General features: G+C 39.3%; 1 protein-coding gene across 4 annotated transcripts in view; it reads right to left on the reverse strand.

Annotated features, from left to right (window-relative positions):
• Nucleotides 1–17,911, reverse strand: part of LOC140731478 (arf-GAP with SH3 domain, ANK repeat and PH domain-containing protein 1-like) — a 424,608-nt gene that overhangs the window by 111,967 nt on the left and 294,730 nt on the right. For all 4 annotated transcript variants that reach the window (XM_073052979.1, XM_073052971.1, XM_073052959.1 and 1 more), the window contains exons 15-16: nucleotides 14,466–14,514; nucleotides 1,460–1,623 (exon numbers count right to left, since the gene is read on the reverse strand). In XM_073052979.1, coding sequence (XP_072909080.1) covers nucleotides 1,460–1,623; nucleotides 14,466–14,514 — 213 coding nt within the window. The remainder of the gene's footprint in view (nucleotides 1–1,459; nucleotides 1,624–14,465; nucleotides 14,515–17,911) is intronic.

Consider the following 17,911-nt stretch of genomic DNA (forward strand, 5'->3'; position numbering starts at 1 on the left):
CCAAAAACTGTTCCAGCTGCTTCCATCTGGCATAAAGGTCAGGACCAATAGGCTATGAGACAGCTTCTTTCACCAGGCCATCAGATTTATCAATACATATGGATTTGATTGCATATCTGACTGTACATACATGAATACAAAACAATTATGTATATAATCTTAGTGTTTGGGCAATATCCTCCTTTCCTTATTTATTGCTTGTACATTGCAATGGAGATGCAGCATAAAGATTGTTATTCCCTCATGTTGTGAGATAGATTTAAGAAATAAAATTCTAATTCTATTTAAATACCATTCACTCTAAGCACGGTTTAGTGTCTAATAGCCACACAAGTGCATGCAACTTACACTACAGAAACTTTTCGGCAACAGTCTCCAGGCCTAATTAAGTGGCAGTGTCCCAAATAAACAAGAAACAAAGGGAATCATGGCTGTTTTTGATTAGTTTTTGTTTTTCAAGAGTTGTCCCAAAGAAGCGGCTGCCCCAATTAACGGGAATCTACTGTGTATAAGAACATAAGAAACAGGAGCAGGAGTCGGCCATCTGGCCCGTTGAGCCTGCTCTGCCATTCAATAAGATCGTGGCTGATCTGACCATGGACTCATCTCCACCTACCCACCTTTTCCCCATAACCTTTAATTCCGCTACTGTACAAAGATTTATCCAAATCTGTTTTAAATATATTTACTGAGGTAGCCTCCACTGTTTTATTGGGCAGAGAATTCCAAAGATTCACCACTCTTTGGGAAAAGCAGTTCTTCCTTCAACAGAGATTTACTCCCCCAAATCTTGAGGGAACATCCCCTAGTTCTAGGCTGACCTACCAGTGGAAACAATATTCCTGCCTCTATCTTATCACCCCTTTCAAAATTTTATATGTTTCTATAAGAGCTCCTCTCATCCTTCTGAATTCCCAGGCAACTCAATCTCTCCTTATAGTCTAACCCTCATCTCTGGAATCAACCTGGTGAGCTTCCTCCGCACCTTGTACATAAAACAAGGTCTGTCCTGTATCAAAATGTCCAAGTAATTCTTTTCCTGAAATCCATCCCCATCCAGAGCGGTGGCTTTTCCGAATTTCTGAATTCAGAACAAGCCACCTGCAGCAAATGTAACACCAATATTTGAAGCTAGCAGGGGAAGGGGAAGGGGGCGAGGGAGAGGAGGGGAGGAGGGAGGGAGAGGGAGAGGGAAGAAAATAGGGAAATCTAGGCAAGTTATCCTGTTTTATCAACTTTTAAGAACATGGTGGAATCCATTAATAACAAATTGTTAACAGGCCATTATTGATAACCAACATTAACTACCATGGATTTAATTCTAGATGAAATCAAACAACTTGAATCAATTTCTACCTGGTAAGACACTTCAACATTTGGTCAGAAAGCTGTAGAACAATTCTAATAACAAATTAATTAAAGCAACATTTTAAAATCATAATATGAAAAGAATAAAGACCTGGTGCTCCACAATCACAACAGATATCATTGCCAGGCATCCGCTGCACATCTTCAATGATGGCTTTAGTTAGATCTTCTATGCTATTCTCTCCACTGGTCTGCTCTCCTCTGAATGCCATATTTAATGCTTCCTCTTTGCTGTTAGTTAATACTGATATCCATCTGTGTGGAAACAAATTAAAAATATCAGAAATGCTATCACCTCAAATGTATTAGCATATCAAAAATACATTTTATAAAACTACCTTGAATTATCTTAGTGAAAACATCAGTACTAAACTGTTTAAAGCAGTTGTCCCCAACCACCGGGCCGCGAGGAAATGACATGATTTTGTGATATGAAATGAGTCAGCTGCACCTTTCCTCATTCCGTCATGCTCACTGTTGAACTTGAACGCACGTGAGGTCATCAATTGGTCATTTACCTACAATTACTCGATGAGTGAAAAATGTCGCTTGAGAGTTTCTTTGGAAGAGGTGGTAGGGGACATAAAAGGCCTAACGATGCTGATAACACAGAGACAGCTGAGGCCAGATGGCAAAAAAAGAAAGCTGCCTTCAATAGAAAATACGATGAGTTGTACATAAAATATGGCTTTAATACGACCGGTGACTTGCACGCTCCAAGCCCCGTGTGTGATATGTGGACACACAAGCTGTCTAATGTGGAAATTAAGTACTCAAAACTGCTTCGGCACCTTGAGTCCAAGAACCCTGCACTTAAAGACAAACCTGCTGAGTTTTTTGAGTGGAAAAAACGTGAGCAAGCGGGACAGAAGCAAGAGCTGAGAGCCATCACCTCCACAAATGTTGCTGCTCTGAGTGCTGTACTTAGTGGCCAGCTGTATTGCTAAGGCTAAGAAGCCTTTCACTGTTGGTGAAGAATTGATTCTGCCTGCTGCCAAGGACATGTGCCGTGAACTGTTGGGAACTAGACAGAAGGCTGAAGAACAGGACCTCAAGGGTGGCGTTCTCAGGATTGCTGCCAGTGCTACGTGATAGTGATGGTAAGAATTGGAGGAGTTGGCCGTTAAATGCGTGGCTGAGGAGTTAGTGCAGGAGGCAGGGTTTTAGATTTTTGGATCATTGGGATCTTTTCTGGGGAAGGTGGGACCTGTACAGATTGGATGGGTTGCACCTGAACTCGAGGGGGAGCAATATCCTTTGTAGGGAGGTTTGCTAGCATGGTTCAGGAGGGTTTAAACTAATTTGCAAGGGGGATGGGACCTGGAGTGATAGAGCAGTGGAAGAAAATGGTAGTAAGGTAGAAGGGCTAAAGTGTGTGTACTTCAATGCAAGGTGCATCAGGAACAAAGGTGATGAACTAGAGTTTGGATACATACATGGAATTATGATGTAGTGGCCATTATGGAGACTTGGCTGGCACCACGGGAGGAATGGATTCTCAATATTCCTGGATTTCAGTGCTTTAAAAGGGATAGAGAGGGGGAAAAAGGGGAGGGGGGTGGCATTACTGGTCAGGGATACTATTACAGCTACAGAAAGGGTGTGTAATGTAGCAGGATCCTCTTTTGAGTCAGTATGGGTGGAAGTCAGGAACAGGAAGGAAGCAGGTACTCTATTATGAGTATTCTATAGGTCCCCTGGTAGCAACAGAGATACCAAGGAGCAGATTAGGAGGCAGATTTTGGAAAGGTGCAAAATTAACAGGGTTGTTATAATGGGTGACTTTAACTTCCCTAATATTGATTGGCACCTGATTAGTTTCAATGGTTTAGATGGAGCAGTGTTTGTTAAGTGTATCCAGGACGGATTCCAGTCACAGTATGTTGACAGCCGACTGGGGGAATGCCATACTAGATCTAGTATTAGGTAACAAACCGGGTCAGGTCACAGATCTCTCAGTGGGTGAGCATCTGGGGGACAGTGACCACCGCTCCCTGGCCTTTAACATTATCATGGAAAAGGGTAGAATCAGAGAAGACAGGAAAATTTTTAATTGGGGAAGGGCAAATTATGAGGCTATAAGGCTAGAACTTGCGAGTGTGAATTGGGATGATGTTTTTGCAGGGAAATGTACTATGGACATGTGGTCGATGTTTCGGGATATCTTGCAGGATGTTAGGGATAAATTTGTTCTGGTGAGGAAGATAAAGAATGGTGAAGGAACCATGGGTGATAAAGTGAAGTGGAAAATCTAGTCAGGTGGAAGAAGGCAGCATACATGAGGTATAGGAAGCAAGGATCAGTTGGCTCTATTGAGGAATATAGGGTAGCAAGAAAGGAGCTTAAGAAGGGGTTGAGGAGAGCAAGAAGTGGGCAGGAGAAGGCCTTGGCGAGTAGGGTAAAGGAAAACCCCAAGGCATTCTTCAATTATGTGAAGAACAAGGATGACAGGAGTAAAGGTAGGACCGATTAGACATAAAGGTGGGAAGATGTGCCTGGCGGCTGTGGAAGGGAGCGAGATCCTCAATGAATACTTTTCTTTGGTATTCACAACTGAGAGGGAACTTGATGACGGTGAGGACAATATGAGTGAGGTTGATGTTCTGGAGCATGTTGATATTAAGGGAGAGGAGGTGCTGGGGTTGTTAAAATATATTAGGATGGATAAGTCCCCGGGGCCTGATGGAATATTCCCCAGGCTGCTCCACGAGGCAAGAGATTGCTGAGCCTCTGGCTAGGATCTTTAAGTCCTCGTTGTCCATGGGAATGGTACCGGAGGATTGGAGGGAGGCGAATGTTGTCCCCTTATTTAAAAAAGGTAGAAGGGATACTCCGGGTAATTATAGACCAGTGAGCCTTACATCTGTGGTGGGAAAGCTGTTGGAAAAGATTCTCAGAGATAGGATCTATGGGCACTTAGAGAATCATGGTCTGATCAGAGACAGTCAGCATGGCTTTGTGAAAGGCAGATCGTGTCTAACAAGCCTGATAAGAGTTCTTTGAGGAGGTGACCAGGCATATAGATGAGGGTAGTGCAGTGGATGTGATCTACATGGATTTTAGTAAGGCATTTGGGAAGGTTCCACACGGTAGGCTTATTCACAAAGTCAGAAGGCATGGGATCCAGGGAGGTTTGGCCAGGTGGATTCAGAATTGGCTTGCCTGCAGAAAGCAGAGGGTTGTGGTGGAGGGAGTGCCTTTGGATTGGAGGGTTGTGACTAGTGGTGTCCTACAAGGATCGGTTCTGGGACCTCTACTTTTCGTTATTTTTTATTAACAACCTGAATGTGGGGGTAGAAAGGTAGAAGGGTTAAGGGTCTCGGCCCGAAACTTTGACAGTGCTTCTCCTTATAGATGCTGCCTGGCCTGCTGTGTTCCACCAGAATTTTGTGTGTGTTGTTTGAATTTCTAGCATCTGCAGATTTCCTCGTGTTAGCCAACAAGATAGCACAGGTTTCTCTTTCAGCTACGACAGTTTCAAGGCGAATCGATGACATAGTGGAGGACATCAAAGCACAGCTGTTGAAATGGCTTAACAAATCACCATGGTATGCTATCCAGGTCGACAAGTCTACCAATGTTGACAAGGCAATACTGCTGGTTTATGTGTGATATATATTTCAAGACGTGTGCACAAGGATATGTTGTGTGCACTACCCCTGCCAACTAATACAACTCAGGCAGAACCATTCAAGTCTTTGAATGACTGCATGTCAGGCAAACTGGACTGGTCATTCTGTGTTGGAATATGCACGGACGGGGCTGCCACTATGACTGGATGGCTGTCTGGTTTCACTACCCGAGTCAAAGAGGTTGCTCCTGAATGCCAGTCTACACACTGTGTCATACATGGGGAAATGCTGGCTAGTCGAAAAATGTCATCTGATCTTCACAGTGTATTGAGTGACATTGTTGAAGCTATCAATCACATCAAAGCAAAATCCCTTAACTCACGTCTGTTTGAGCAGCTTTGCGAGGAAATGGATGCAGAGCATAAACGTCTTCTCTTACACACTGAAGTCAGGTGGCTATCAAGGGGGAGAGCCCAGGTCAGGGTTTTTCAGTTAAGAGAGTCGCTACAGAGATTTCTTTCAGGAAAAAAGTCACCACTGGCAGCACACTTCAGTAACGAGGAGTGGATAGCAAAACTCACTTATCTGTGTGACATCTTCAACCTGCTCAATAAACTCAATTTGTCACTTCAGGGGAGAATGACAACTGCCTTCAAGTTGGCAGATAAAGTGTCTGCTTTCAAAGCCAAACTGGAGCTGTGGGGACTGTGTGTGGATAGGGGCATATTTGACATGTTCCCAACATTAGCTGGTATTTTGGGAGAGACTGAGGCTGCACCGTCCTTCTCACAGCTGGTGCGCGATCACCTATTTTCGCTGTTGACAGAATTACTTCCCAACCGCAAATGACCCAAGGCGTGCAAAGTAATGGATCCATGACCCATTTGTGAATGTCCCCGGTGAATCATCCATGTCAGCATGCGCGAGTTCAACCAACCGCGGATCGGGAAACCCAGAAGCTCTCTCTGCAGCACTTGTTGTTTGAGCATGTACAGACTTTTTTTCTTGTCATTATTCCCTAAACAATACAGTATAATAACTATTTACATAGCATTTACATTGTATAAGATATAAGTAATCTAGAGATGATTTAAAGTATACGGGAGGATGTGCATAGGTTACTGTGGATTGGGAATCGAAAAAAAAACCGGAAGTTCTCTAAGTCGGAACAGGTACATTCAGTATTACTTAGCGTCAGTTAGTCAAACGTTTGTCTTAGTATATATTTTACCTTTGTATGCATATAAAACACTTAAGAAATGTATGTGTTTCAATAATTAAACCACTGCGTTGCTTAGTGATAATTGTAGCTTTTATTGGGGTAAGGCCTTCACATGCTCCATCATCCTCACTTTATCCTTTAAAATTGCTCTGATCGTTGACCGACTGCAGCCTAATGCTTTTCCAATGACCAATGGCGTTTTTAATCAGAACAGAAACACTGTGGCCGGTGGGTCCCAAGCTCCGCTGGGTCCTAAAGTCCACCGACTTGAGCATCTGCGTTTTTTGGTATCCGCGGGGGGTCCTGGAACCAATTCCCTGCGGATAAGGAGGGCCGACTGTACTGTTACAATCCGGAAGGAGGTACAAAAGCCTGAAGGCACACCTCAGTGATTCAGGAACAGCTTCTCTCCTTTGCCATCTGATTCCTAAATGGACATCAAACCCATGAACACTACCTCACTACTTTTTTCTTTATTTTTGCACTACTTATTTTAACTTAATTATTTCATAGCCACATATATACTTAATATACTTCAGTTTTTCCTCGATATTCATTTATCATGTGTTTCATTGTCCTGTAGCTGGAAAGTTAACAAATTTCACGACATATTTTGAAGATATTAAATCTGTTTCTAATTCTGAACTGTATGTTTGGTTCCTCTTTTTAAACAAGTTTTTTCTAGCAATGCTTTCTCTTCCCCTCTCATTATCAGTGCTTCTGGAGTTCCCAAAGCCCTTTACATACAGTTCTGCTTGGAAGGATGGGGAAGTTTTATGGAGGGTGCATCTTATAATGAGTAAGCTAGGGCTTTTTTCTTTTAAGAGATAGAGGTTGGGAGGTGATATGATAAAGGTGTACAAGATAATAAGAGGCATAGATTGAGGGGATAGACAGAGACTTTTTCCAAAGACAGTAATAGCTAATACCATAGGGCATAATTTTAAGGTGGTTAGAGAAAAGTATGGGGGGGGGGGGTGGGGAGAAGGTCGGGAGATGTCAGAGTTAAGTTTTCTTAAAAAAACAGAATGGTGAGTGCGTGGAACGCAAGAACTAAAGTGTAGATACATTAAGAACATTTAAGAGTCTCTCAGATAGTTACATAGATGATAGAAACATGGAGAGCTACATTGGAGGGAATGGTTAGAGTGATCTTAAGACCATAACACATGGGAGCAGAATCAGGCCATTCAGCCCATTGAGTCTGCTTCGTCATTTCATCATGGCTGATCCTGTATCCCACTCAATGCCATACATCTGCCTTCTCGCCATAACCTTTGATGCCCTGACCAATCAAGAAACGATTGGGGAGACTCCGCCTACTGTCTATGGAGTGATACACATTTTGCGTGGCTGCAACTAATTCTTCCTTTTCCCCAGTTTAAACTTTGAATTTTTAACTTTTATTTGTCGGATCTTAGAGGGGAATAGTTGTTATTATGCCACAATCTTTAAGAAGTGGAAAGCAGTTTCCTGAATCCAGCAATGGAAAGGGGGAAACTTTGAAAGCAAAATCAGAAGATATGCCTGTCTGAGCTGAGCATTTAAAACATTCACTGATGGTTCTCAACAGGAAAATAATTACACGGTAAAACTTGATGCTACCTCTTCTGAGATGACGTCATTCCAGGAGAGTTTTCAATTTGTGCAGGAAAATATTATTTCCCTGAATTCTGAACTTAAAGAGACAAAGCGTCAAATAGCGGATATTTCAGCTCGCTTGGAAAGGTCTCAACATAAGATTATCGATTTGGAAGCAAGATCTCGTTGGAATAATATTCGAATTGTTGGTCTGAAGGAAGGTTCTGAGAGTGGGGATTTATTGGACCATTTTGATAACCTGTTTCAATCTCTGTTTCCAGATATTTTACCTCAACCTCCTGATATCGAAAGAGCTCATAGAATTTTCACTTCAAATCTCAAGATCCGACTAAGCCAAGGTCAGTTTTGGTCTGTTTTCTTCCTCTCAAAGTTAAAGACCAAATCATGAAATATGCAAGGAAACACAGAGTTTTTAAATTCAAGAGTTCTGAGATTCATTTTTATGAATATTATCCACGAGAAATTATGGACCTGCAGTCTAAAATCATTTCAACCATGAAGATAGCCTATGATAACGGATTATTCCCATCACTTCACTATCCAGCCGGATTAAAGTTATTTCCCCACGTTTTTCTGGACCCCAAAGAGGCATTGGACTATGTTAACTCTATTTCGGTTGCAGCCGATGCTTGAAAGGTTTTAGGTCTGCTGAATAATTGTTATTTCGGAAAGAAAGTAAACTTTGAAGATTTCTGATTTGCTTAAGATGTCCTTTGATTGACAGATCATTTAAAGAAGATGTGAACTTTTTGATGTGACTGATGAATGACTTTTCCGAAATCTGTTTGCTCTACTGCACGAATTAACACAGCGGATAGATTGTTAACCGGTTTGATTATTTGTTCCTATCCTCCTTTTTTTTCGTGAATTAAGTGATAGTTTTCATAGTTCATACGGACTTTTTCTTGTGTGTGTGTATATATATATATATATATATATATATATATATATAGTTGAGAGGGCTTAGTAGATAGATAATTAGTTTTTTTCTAAAAACAGTTTTTCCTTGGGCATGTAAGTTAAATGGAAAAGATAAAGACCCTACTGACTGTACTTCATTTAGACCTATTTCATTATTAAATGCGGATGCTAAAATTCTTTCAAAAATAATGGCTAATTGGCTGCAGAATATTCTAGCTAAAATTATCTCTCAAGACCAAACAGGTTTTGTAAAGGGCCGTTATTCCTTCTCTAATGTTCCGAGACTGTTAAATGTAATATATTCATTCTTTTCTAAGACTCCCCATTGTGTTGTCTCTCTCGATGCTGAAAAGGCATTTGACAGAGTTGAATGGTAATACTTGTTCAATGTTTTAGAGAAATTTGGCTTTATTAATTTTAATAAGTGGATCAGAATGATATATAAAAGCCCTATTGCTACTGTTATTACTAATAATTGCAGATCTCGTTTTTTTCAGCTTTTGCGGGGTATGAGACAAGGAAGTCCATTAAGTCCCTTGTTATTTAATTTGGTGTTGCAACCCTTGGCTATTGCACTTCGTGAAGCTAAAGATATTCATGGAATTTTTATAAATGAGACTGTTCATAAGATCTCCCTTTATGCTGATGATCTCTTAGTTTATATAAGAATCCATTCCTAGTTTAGTGAAACTATTAAACGAATTTGGAAAGTTTTCATGATATAAACTAAACCTTCATAAAAGTGAATTATTTCCCCTAAATGATTCTGCTTCTATATATGATAACATTCCTTTTAGAGTTACGGACTCTTTTAAATATCTAGGTATTATTATTACTAAAAATCATAAAGACCTTTATAAAGCTACTTTGGTTCCTTTAGTGGATTTTATGAAGCAATTATTTTGTAGATGGATCCACTTACACTTTTGTTAGCCGGCTGAATTCATGTAGTTAAAATGATGATTTTACCAAACTTTGTATATTTATTTCAAAATATCCCTGTTTTTTTAACAGCTTCAGTTTGCGTATAAGGAGAAGGTGGGAGTGGAGGATGCTATCACGTATTTGCTGCACAAATCACTCTCTCACCTAGATGGGGTCAGTTGTGCTGTGAGGATTACATTCCTTGACTTCTCTAGTGCCTTTAACACCATCCAGCCCAAGATCTTAAAGCACAAACTAACGGAGATGGGAGTAGACTCTCACATGGTGGATTGGATAGTGGACTACTTGACAGATAGACCTCAGTATGTGCGGTTGGGAGACTGTAGGTCTGACACAGTGGTCAGCAGCACAGGAGCGCCACAGGGAACCGTACTCTCTCCGGTCCTGTTCACCCTGTACACATCTGACTTCCAATATAACTCGGAGTCCTGCCATGTGCAGAAGTTCGCTGATGACACGGCCATAGTGGGGTGTGTCAGGAATGGACAGGAGGAGGAGTATAGGAAACTGATACAGGACTTTGTGATATGGTGCAACTCAAACTACCTGCGTCTCAATGTCACCAAGACCAAGGAGATGGTGGTGGACTTTAGGAGATCTAGGCCTCATATGGAGCCAGTGATCATTAATGGAGAATGTGTGGAGCAGGTTAAGACCTACAAGTATCTGGGAGTACAGTTGGACGAGAAGCTAGACTGGACTGCCAACACAGATGCCTTGTGCAGGAAGGCACAGAGTCGACTGTACTTCCTTAGAAGGTTGGCGTCATTCAATGTCTGCAGTGAGATGCTGATGATGTTCTATAGGTCAGTTGTTGAGAGCGCCCTCTTCTTTGTGGTGGCGTGTTGGGCAGGAAGCATTAAGAAGAAGGACGCCTCACGTCTTAATAAGCTGATAAGGAAGGCGGGCTCTGTCGTGGGCAAAGTACTGGAGAGTTTAACATCGGTAGCTGAGCGAAGGGCGCTGAGTAGGCTACGGTCAATTATGGAAAACCCTGAACATCCTCTACATAGCACCATCCAGAGACAGAGAAGCAGTTTCAGCGACAGGTTACTGTCGATGCAATGCTCCTCAGACAGGATGAAGAGGTCAATACTCCCCAATGCCATTAGGCTTTACAATTCAACTGCCAGGACTTAAGAACTTTTTTTTTTTAAAGCTATTATTAATGCTTTTTGAGTTAGTGATTTAGATGCATATCATATTATTACTGAGTTAAGTATTGTATGTAAGGAGTTTTTGCTACAACAAGTGTATGGGACATTGGAAAAAATGTTGAATTTCCCCATGGGGATGAATAAAGTATCTATCTATCTATCTATCTATCTATCTAAGAAGTTTTTTGATCAGGTTGACTCTATTACTTCATCTTTTGTTTGGAATGATAAAAGACCAAGAATTGGTAAATATCATTTACAAAAATTAAAAAAGGATAGAGGTCTTGCTTTGCCTAATTTAAGAATGTATTATTGGGCTGTTAATATACGTTATGTGTGTTTTTGGTTATATTGGGCTGATAAAAATGAACTATCACCTTGGGCTGATTTAGAATTGAATGCTGTGAAACCATTTTACTTAACCTCGTTATAAGGAGCTTCTCTACCTGTACAACTGGCCAAAATTATTAATTTAAATTTATACCCTGTGATTAAGCAGTCATTACGAATTTGGTTCTAGTTTGGTAATACTTTTAATCTTAAAAAAATTAAACTGTTTAGTTTAATTTATCAAAATTATTTATTTAAACTTTCATTAAGTGATCCTACCTTTCTTCTTTGGAGGAATGAAGGAGTTTATTCCTTCATGGATCTGTTCTAAGATGGTCGACTGATGTCTTTTGAGAAATTAGTAACTAAATACTCTCTCTCGTATTCACATTTCCTGCAATATCTTCAGGTCAGACACTTCTTACAAGAATATTGAAGTAATTTTCCATATATACAGGATTCTGACCTGTTAAATATTAAAATCTAAAAATGAACCCTTTATTGAAAGGTTTTATTGGGAAAATTTATAATTTATTGTTACAACAGCACAATTACCTTTCACTTAAGATTATGCAAGATTGGGAGAGAGAGTTTAACATGACTTTGGAAAGAGGATTGGTTGTGGATTTTGAAGTTGGTTAACTCTTCTTCGATTTGTGCCAGTCACTCTTTAGTTCAATTGAAAATTGTTTTGTTTGGTATAATCCCTCAATATATTCACAGTATTTCTCTATCAGACCAACATGTAATTGCATTTATTACAGTATTGGCCAGAAGGGCTATTTTGTTGAAATGGAAAGATGTTTCTGGTCCTACTTTGATACAATGGTTCTCTCAGGTGATGCTATGTCTTAGTTTGGAGAAAATCAGAAGTCGAACTTTTGATTCTCGACTTAATTTTGAGAAAAGGTGGGATTCATTTGCCCATTACTATCATCTGATTTGAGTTTAATTAATATGGTTCCCTTCTGATTTTTGTTTAAATGGATTTGAGTTGGCAGATTGATGTTTTTCTTTTATGGAAGCTTGTATGATGTATAGCTCCGGGATTGTGCTCCCAATAGGGTTGTTTTTCCCCCCAGATTTTTTTAGTTAGTAGGGGTTCTTCTTTTTCCTTTCAAAAAAATATTCTTAATACTTTATTTTTTCTTATTATTATTGATATATTACTTAGTTTTGTTAGTTATTTGCTAATTCTGACTTGATTACTTAATGTATTCTTTGTTGATCTTCAATAATAATCAATAAAGATATTAAAAATGAAAATAAAAGAAACAATCAACTTCTGCCTTAAATATATGCACGGACATGGCCTCCACTGCAATCTGTGCCAGAGCATTCCACACATTTACTACTCTCTGGCTAAAAAAAAATTCCTCCTTACTTCTATTCTAAAGGGCCTGGACCATGGCCAAGTGCTCCCAACGGTTGACACAACAGTTCTGTTCAGGGCAGCTCAGGGTGTGGATAAAGTACACCATAGTGCGTTCTACTTGGTCCTCTCCTTTGACAGCCATGTACTGAGCCCCCTGTTGCTGGCGTTTACATCATTAATGAAGGGGCATACTGGATCGGGGTATGCCAGACCAGGGCCTCCCTCGTGAGTGCAGTTCGGAGCTGGTCAATGGTGGCAGCGCAGATGTCAGTACGGGCAAAGAGCCTCCCCTTCTCGGTGAGCTGGTGCAGGGAGATGCCGATGGTGGGGAAGTCCTTAATAAACCAGTGGTAGCATGATGCCAGCTCCAGGAAGCTGCAAAGTTCGGAGACATCGATGGAGGTGGGCCATTCCTTAATCACCGCCACCTTCTCAGGGTTTGTCGCCATTCCTTCCGCACTCATCACATGCCCCAGGAACTTCGACTGGCGCAGGTTCGCCTGGCAACCGGCGGTAAAAACCTTTCGCAGGTTCCACAGAGGACCATCAAAAACAGTGGCGTGCAGCAGATCAACAAATAGATGACACAGCAACTCCGCAGAATGTGAGCCAGCACTCTCTCCATCAGTCTCTCGAGGCCAAATGGCCAAACAACATTATTCTTAAGTGCCACACGTGACCAATGGTGAAGGCAGGCTTGGGGCGGGCTTCCAAGGCCAGTACGACCTGCCAATAGCCACTACAGAGATCAAGAGAGCTGAATCAGGCCAAACTCGCAATGCAGTCCAAGACATACCAATTCGGGACAGTGGCTAGGAGTCCTTCTGAGTCAGAGCATTAAGACTGAGATAGTCCATGCCCCCAGAACGTCACAATAATAATAAATAAATAAGCAATAAATATCAAGAACAGGAAATGAAGAATCCTTGAAAGTGAGTCTACAGGTTGCGGGAATATTTCAATGATGGGCCAAGTGAAGTTATCCCCTTTGGGTTCAAGACCCTGATGACTGAGGGGTAATAACTGTTCCCCAACTTGGTGGTGTGAGTCCCGAGGCTCCAGTACTTTCTTCCTGATGAGTAGCAGTGAGAAGAGAGCAGGTCCTGGGTGGTGGGAGTCTCTGATGATGGATGCTGCTTTCCTGTGACAAAGTGTAGACATGCTCAATGATGGGCAGGGTACTCCAAAATGGAATCATGGAGGAATTTAAAGGTGCTAACCCTCTCCACCTCTGATCCCCCGATGAGGACTGGCTCATGAATCTTTGGTTTCCTTCTCCTGAAGTCAATAACGAGCTCCTTTACCTTACTGATATTGGATAAGAGGTTGGTGTTATGACACCACTCAGCAAGATTTTCATTCTCCCTCTTATATGCTGATTCGAAACCACTTTTGATTCGGTCGATGACAGTGGTGTCAGCAAACTTGAAAATGGCATTGGAACTGTGCTTGACCACCCTGCCATAAGCTATTAATAATAAACCATTATATTGTTAAACCACATATATAAAGTATAAATAAATAATTAATCAATTAAAAACTTTTGAATGACCTGGTCAGAATATTAGAGCTGCAGGTAAAAGACCTCCATAAATCAATATTTTGAAGTTCAATACTTGCTTCAGCGTTATAATGTGTTTTAATATTCTCTTTGAAAGCAGAATTTTGAAATTTTGTGGAACTTTACTTTCGAAGTGAATTTTTTACCACTCAGCATGTGCATTTTTACATAAAGGCATGGTTAAATTGAAGTGCAAATGGAAAGGATTCTCAGCATTCAAACAAGGCATTTGTGCCATGGGATAGCACAACTTTGTTAACTGTGCTCCAGAACAACGGGTGATTGGGCTGAATTGCGAGTGATTTATGCAACCGTGCTTAAAACAGTTCTCAATTATTTTGTCCAATATTGTACAATTACATCAATTTCATGTGGTAATATATATTAAGACTGTTGTCTTAGAGGAACTTACACTTGACATTCCAGCTCATCATCTGCTTGAAAATGATAGGTTCTGTTGTCTATGGAGAGAGGGAAGTATACAGTATGAATAAAATAGCTTATAAAAATGATAAAAATAACTATTTAATAAACAATTTACCAGGCACTCAGAGAGCAGATGCAGAAGTTCTCTTAATTCTTCAAATGTAATGCAGACAAGATAGGAATGTCATATTTTGTTCATTTACTCAGGAGAGAAATTGAACTTACAAACATTTGTAATAGTGTAGCTTCCCACATTAAGCAATAATTAAGGGACTTATCAGACTCAATTATTTCTCCACTTTATCTTGGAAATAAATTGTGTTGCAACAGAGGTTTAAAAATTCAAGGTGTTGGCCATGTATACATCAGTATGGATATACGTGTTTCATTCATGGAAGTACATCGTTCATTCCTTCAAATCAGTTCCTAGTTGGGTGTTACAAAACTCGTACTCGGATTTAGCTTAAATTTTACCACTGAAGTGTGCATTTTTACGTAAAAGAATAGGTATTTTTAGATTAGTTCCTACTACATATTGTTTTATCTTTGAAATATCTAAAATCATAGCCTCAAAATTTCAACTGGGTAACAATTAAAACTTAAATAGTGAGCTGTAATCTTTCATTCCAGGTTGTTTGCTGCAATAGATAACATAATTAAAGGGTAAACTATTTGAGGGGAATCAATTGAGTTGAGAATTCTTTCCTTTTTCTTTTCCAATATTTTTATTAGTTTCTACATAGAAGAGTACAAGAAAGTGTATATAAAAGGTCAAAAAAGATTTTAAAAACTACCAATTACATTATATCTGTTCATAACAACAATCTCATTACCCTGTATTCATGTAAGTTAATCAATAGTTATAGTGAAATAAACTAATTTCTAACAAAAAAAAGAATCTAACCCCTACTAAGACTGAAGCTGTTGACTGAGGAGAATAATTGATAATAGTCAACATCTGAGTTTAAACAATGAATTGAAGATTTGAAAATAATTCAGAAAAGGTCCCCACAGTGTTTGAAAGTCTTGATGAGATTCAGAAATTAAACAACAAATCTTCTCTAAATCTAAACATGAAATAACCAGGCATAACCATTGAGCATGAGTAGGAGGAAAAACATCTTTCATTTAAACAAAAGCAGGGGACTCCGCCTCCCGCTCACGGACACGTAAGACACAGTCGCTTTCTGTCCGTCTTTAATCTCTTCCTTTTCCGACTTAAACCTTGAAATTTCAACTTTATTCAGTCAGATCTGTACAGCAACAGTTATAATTATGGCTACTTTAAGAGGCACCAGGCGAAATCCGGACCCAGCCAACGGAAAGTCTAAAAAAGCTGTTAAGTTCTCGGAAGAACCCTCTTGGGTGAAGAGATTAGAGTCTCAAATCAGCAGTATCGGCACTGAAATAACTCAACTAAAAGAGAACTTTGAAGAAAAAATTGACTCTCTGAGCCTCGATCTTAAAGAAGTTAGTCAAAATGCAACTGTCCTTTCTTCTCATTTGGAAAAGGCTCAACAACGAATCGTGGATCTGGAAGCTCGGTTGCGTTGGAATAATATTCGAATTGTTGGATTAAAAGGGAAATCAGAATCTGCCGACACACTAGATTATTTTGCTAAAATGTTTCGGTCTTTATTTCCGGAGGTTTGTTCGCAACTCCAGGAGATTGAAACTGCTCACAGAACCAGTGCTTTAAAACTTTTGGATGAAGGTAAACACAGGCATATTGTTGTGCGTTTTCTCCATTTTAGAGACAAAGACCGCATTATTAAACTTGCAAGAAAACAAAGGTTGTCTCAATTTCAAGGTTTGGAGATTGACTTTTTTGAAGATTTTCCACGCAAAATTGTCAAGAAGCGTGCTGGATTTGCCTCGGCTATGAGATTAGCGTATCAAAAAAAGCTTTTACCATCATTACAATACCCAGCCAAATTAAGGCTTTTTGTCAAAAATTCTGGAGCTCGTATTTTTGAGGATCCAGCCGAAGCATTGCGTTTTATTAACTCTTTGTCTGATGACTGAAGTTTGAATGATCTACAACAGTTTGATTGTCTCGTGGCGTAAAGAGTGATGAAATTGGAAGATTTGATGGTTATAGAAAGTCTTTACCTTAAAATTTATTTTTATCTCTGAAAAAGACTGGTTTGGATGGATTTAACCTCAGAAGATATAGTGGGAGTGTGAAAGACTGTCGATAATTTTGAACCACCTAGAATATTTTCTCTGCAGCATTTAAATGAACTGTTTTTTTTGTTCCGTATGCTTTTGTAAAGATTTTTAAAGTAATTACTTGGAATTTTTTACATTTTAAAGATAGACTGGATAATTTAAAGATGACAATTGTTTTTCTTTTGTGCAAATATTTTAAGAATTGTTTTGGATGTGGTTTTCTTTCCTTATCTAATATTATGAAGGTTACTTTCAAAATTGAAGGTCATTTTGTTTTACAAAAAAAAACACTTCCTTCCAATTTAATTATATTGAGATTCATGTCGACTGTAATGAGTTTTATGTTCGGTAGAGGGAGACAGAGAATTCTTTTTTCATTTTTTTTATTATTTAGGTAGGTGGAGTTTATTATCGCTTCCTTGCTTTTCTTGGGGCTTGCGTCAATTGATATCGATTTATTTCTGGGCTTTTTAGTTTGGGTGGGGTTTCTTCTTTTTTTATCCCCATTATGGAATCCCGGAGCATACACAAATTATTATTATTGTTGTTGTTCATCTCCGCCATTTTCGACTATCTTATCCTGACATAAGTCTAACTACTCTTTTTAGATACAAAGTCTCATGATGATATCTAAACAGTTAAATGTTTTAAGTTGAAATGTCCGTGGTTGGAATGATCCTATTAAGCGTAAGAAAACATTTAAAATTATTAAACGATTCCAACCTGATATAATCTTTGCTCAAGAGACGCATATCAGGTTATGTGATAAGAATCGATATTTTAAATCTTGGAAGGCTCTTCAATTTCATGCAAACTCTCAGAGTAAAATTAGAGGTATTTCTATTTTTATTGATTCCAATATCCCTTTTAATCAGGAGGACATTATAGCCTATATTAATGGTAGAGTTTTGATTGTTAAAGGATTAATTTATAATAGGAAAACAGTTTTGGTTAATATTTATGGACCAAATGTAGATGATCCCTCTTTTTTAAAGCTGTCTTTGCTCTGTTACCTGATTTAAATGAATATATGTTAATTAATGGGTGGTGATTTTAATACTTGTTTAAATCCTTTAATGGATAAGTCATCACCCAAACATCAACTCCCTAATCGTTCTGCATCACTTATTAATTCCTATTTAATTGATTATGGTCTAATTGAAGTATGGAGGCATATGCATCCTAATGATAGAGAATACTCTTTTTTTCTCACATGTTAATAATATATACTCGAGAATCGACTATTTTATAGTTGACCCT

Source organism: Hemitrygon akajei, chromosome 1, assembly GCF_048418815.1.
Source record: "Hemitrygon akajei chromosome 1, sHemAka1.3, whole genome shotgun sequence".
NCBI classification, from domain to species: Eukaryota; Metazoa; Chordata; class Chondrichthyes; order Myliobatiformes; family Dasyatidae; genus Hemitrygon; species Hemitrygon akajei.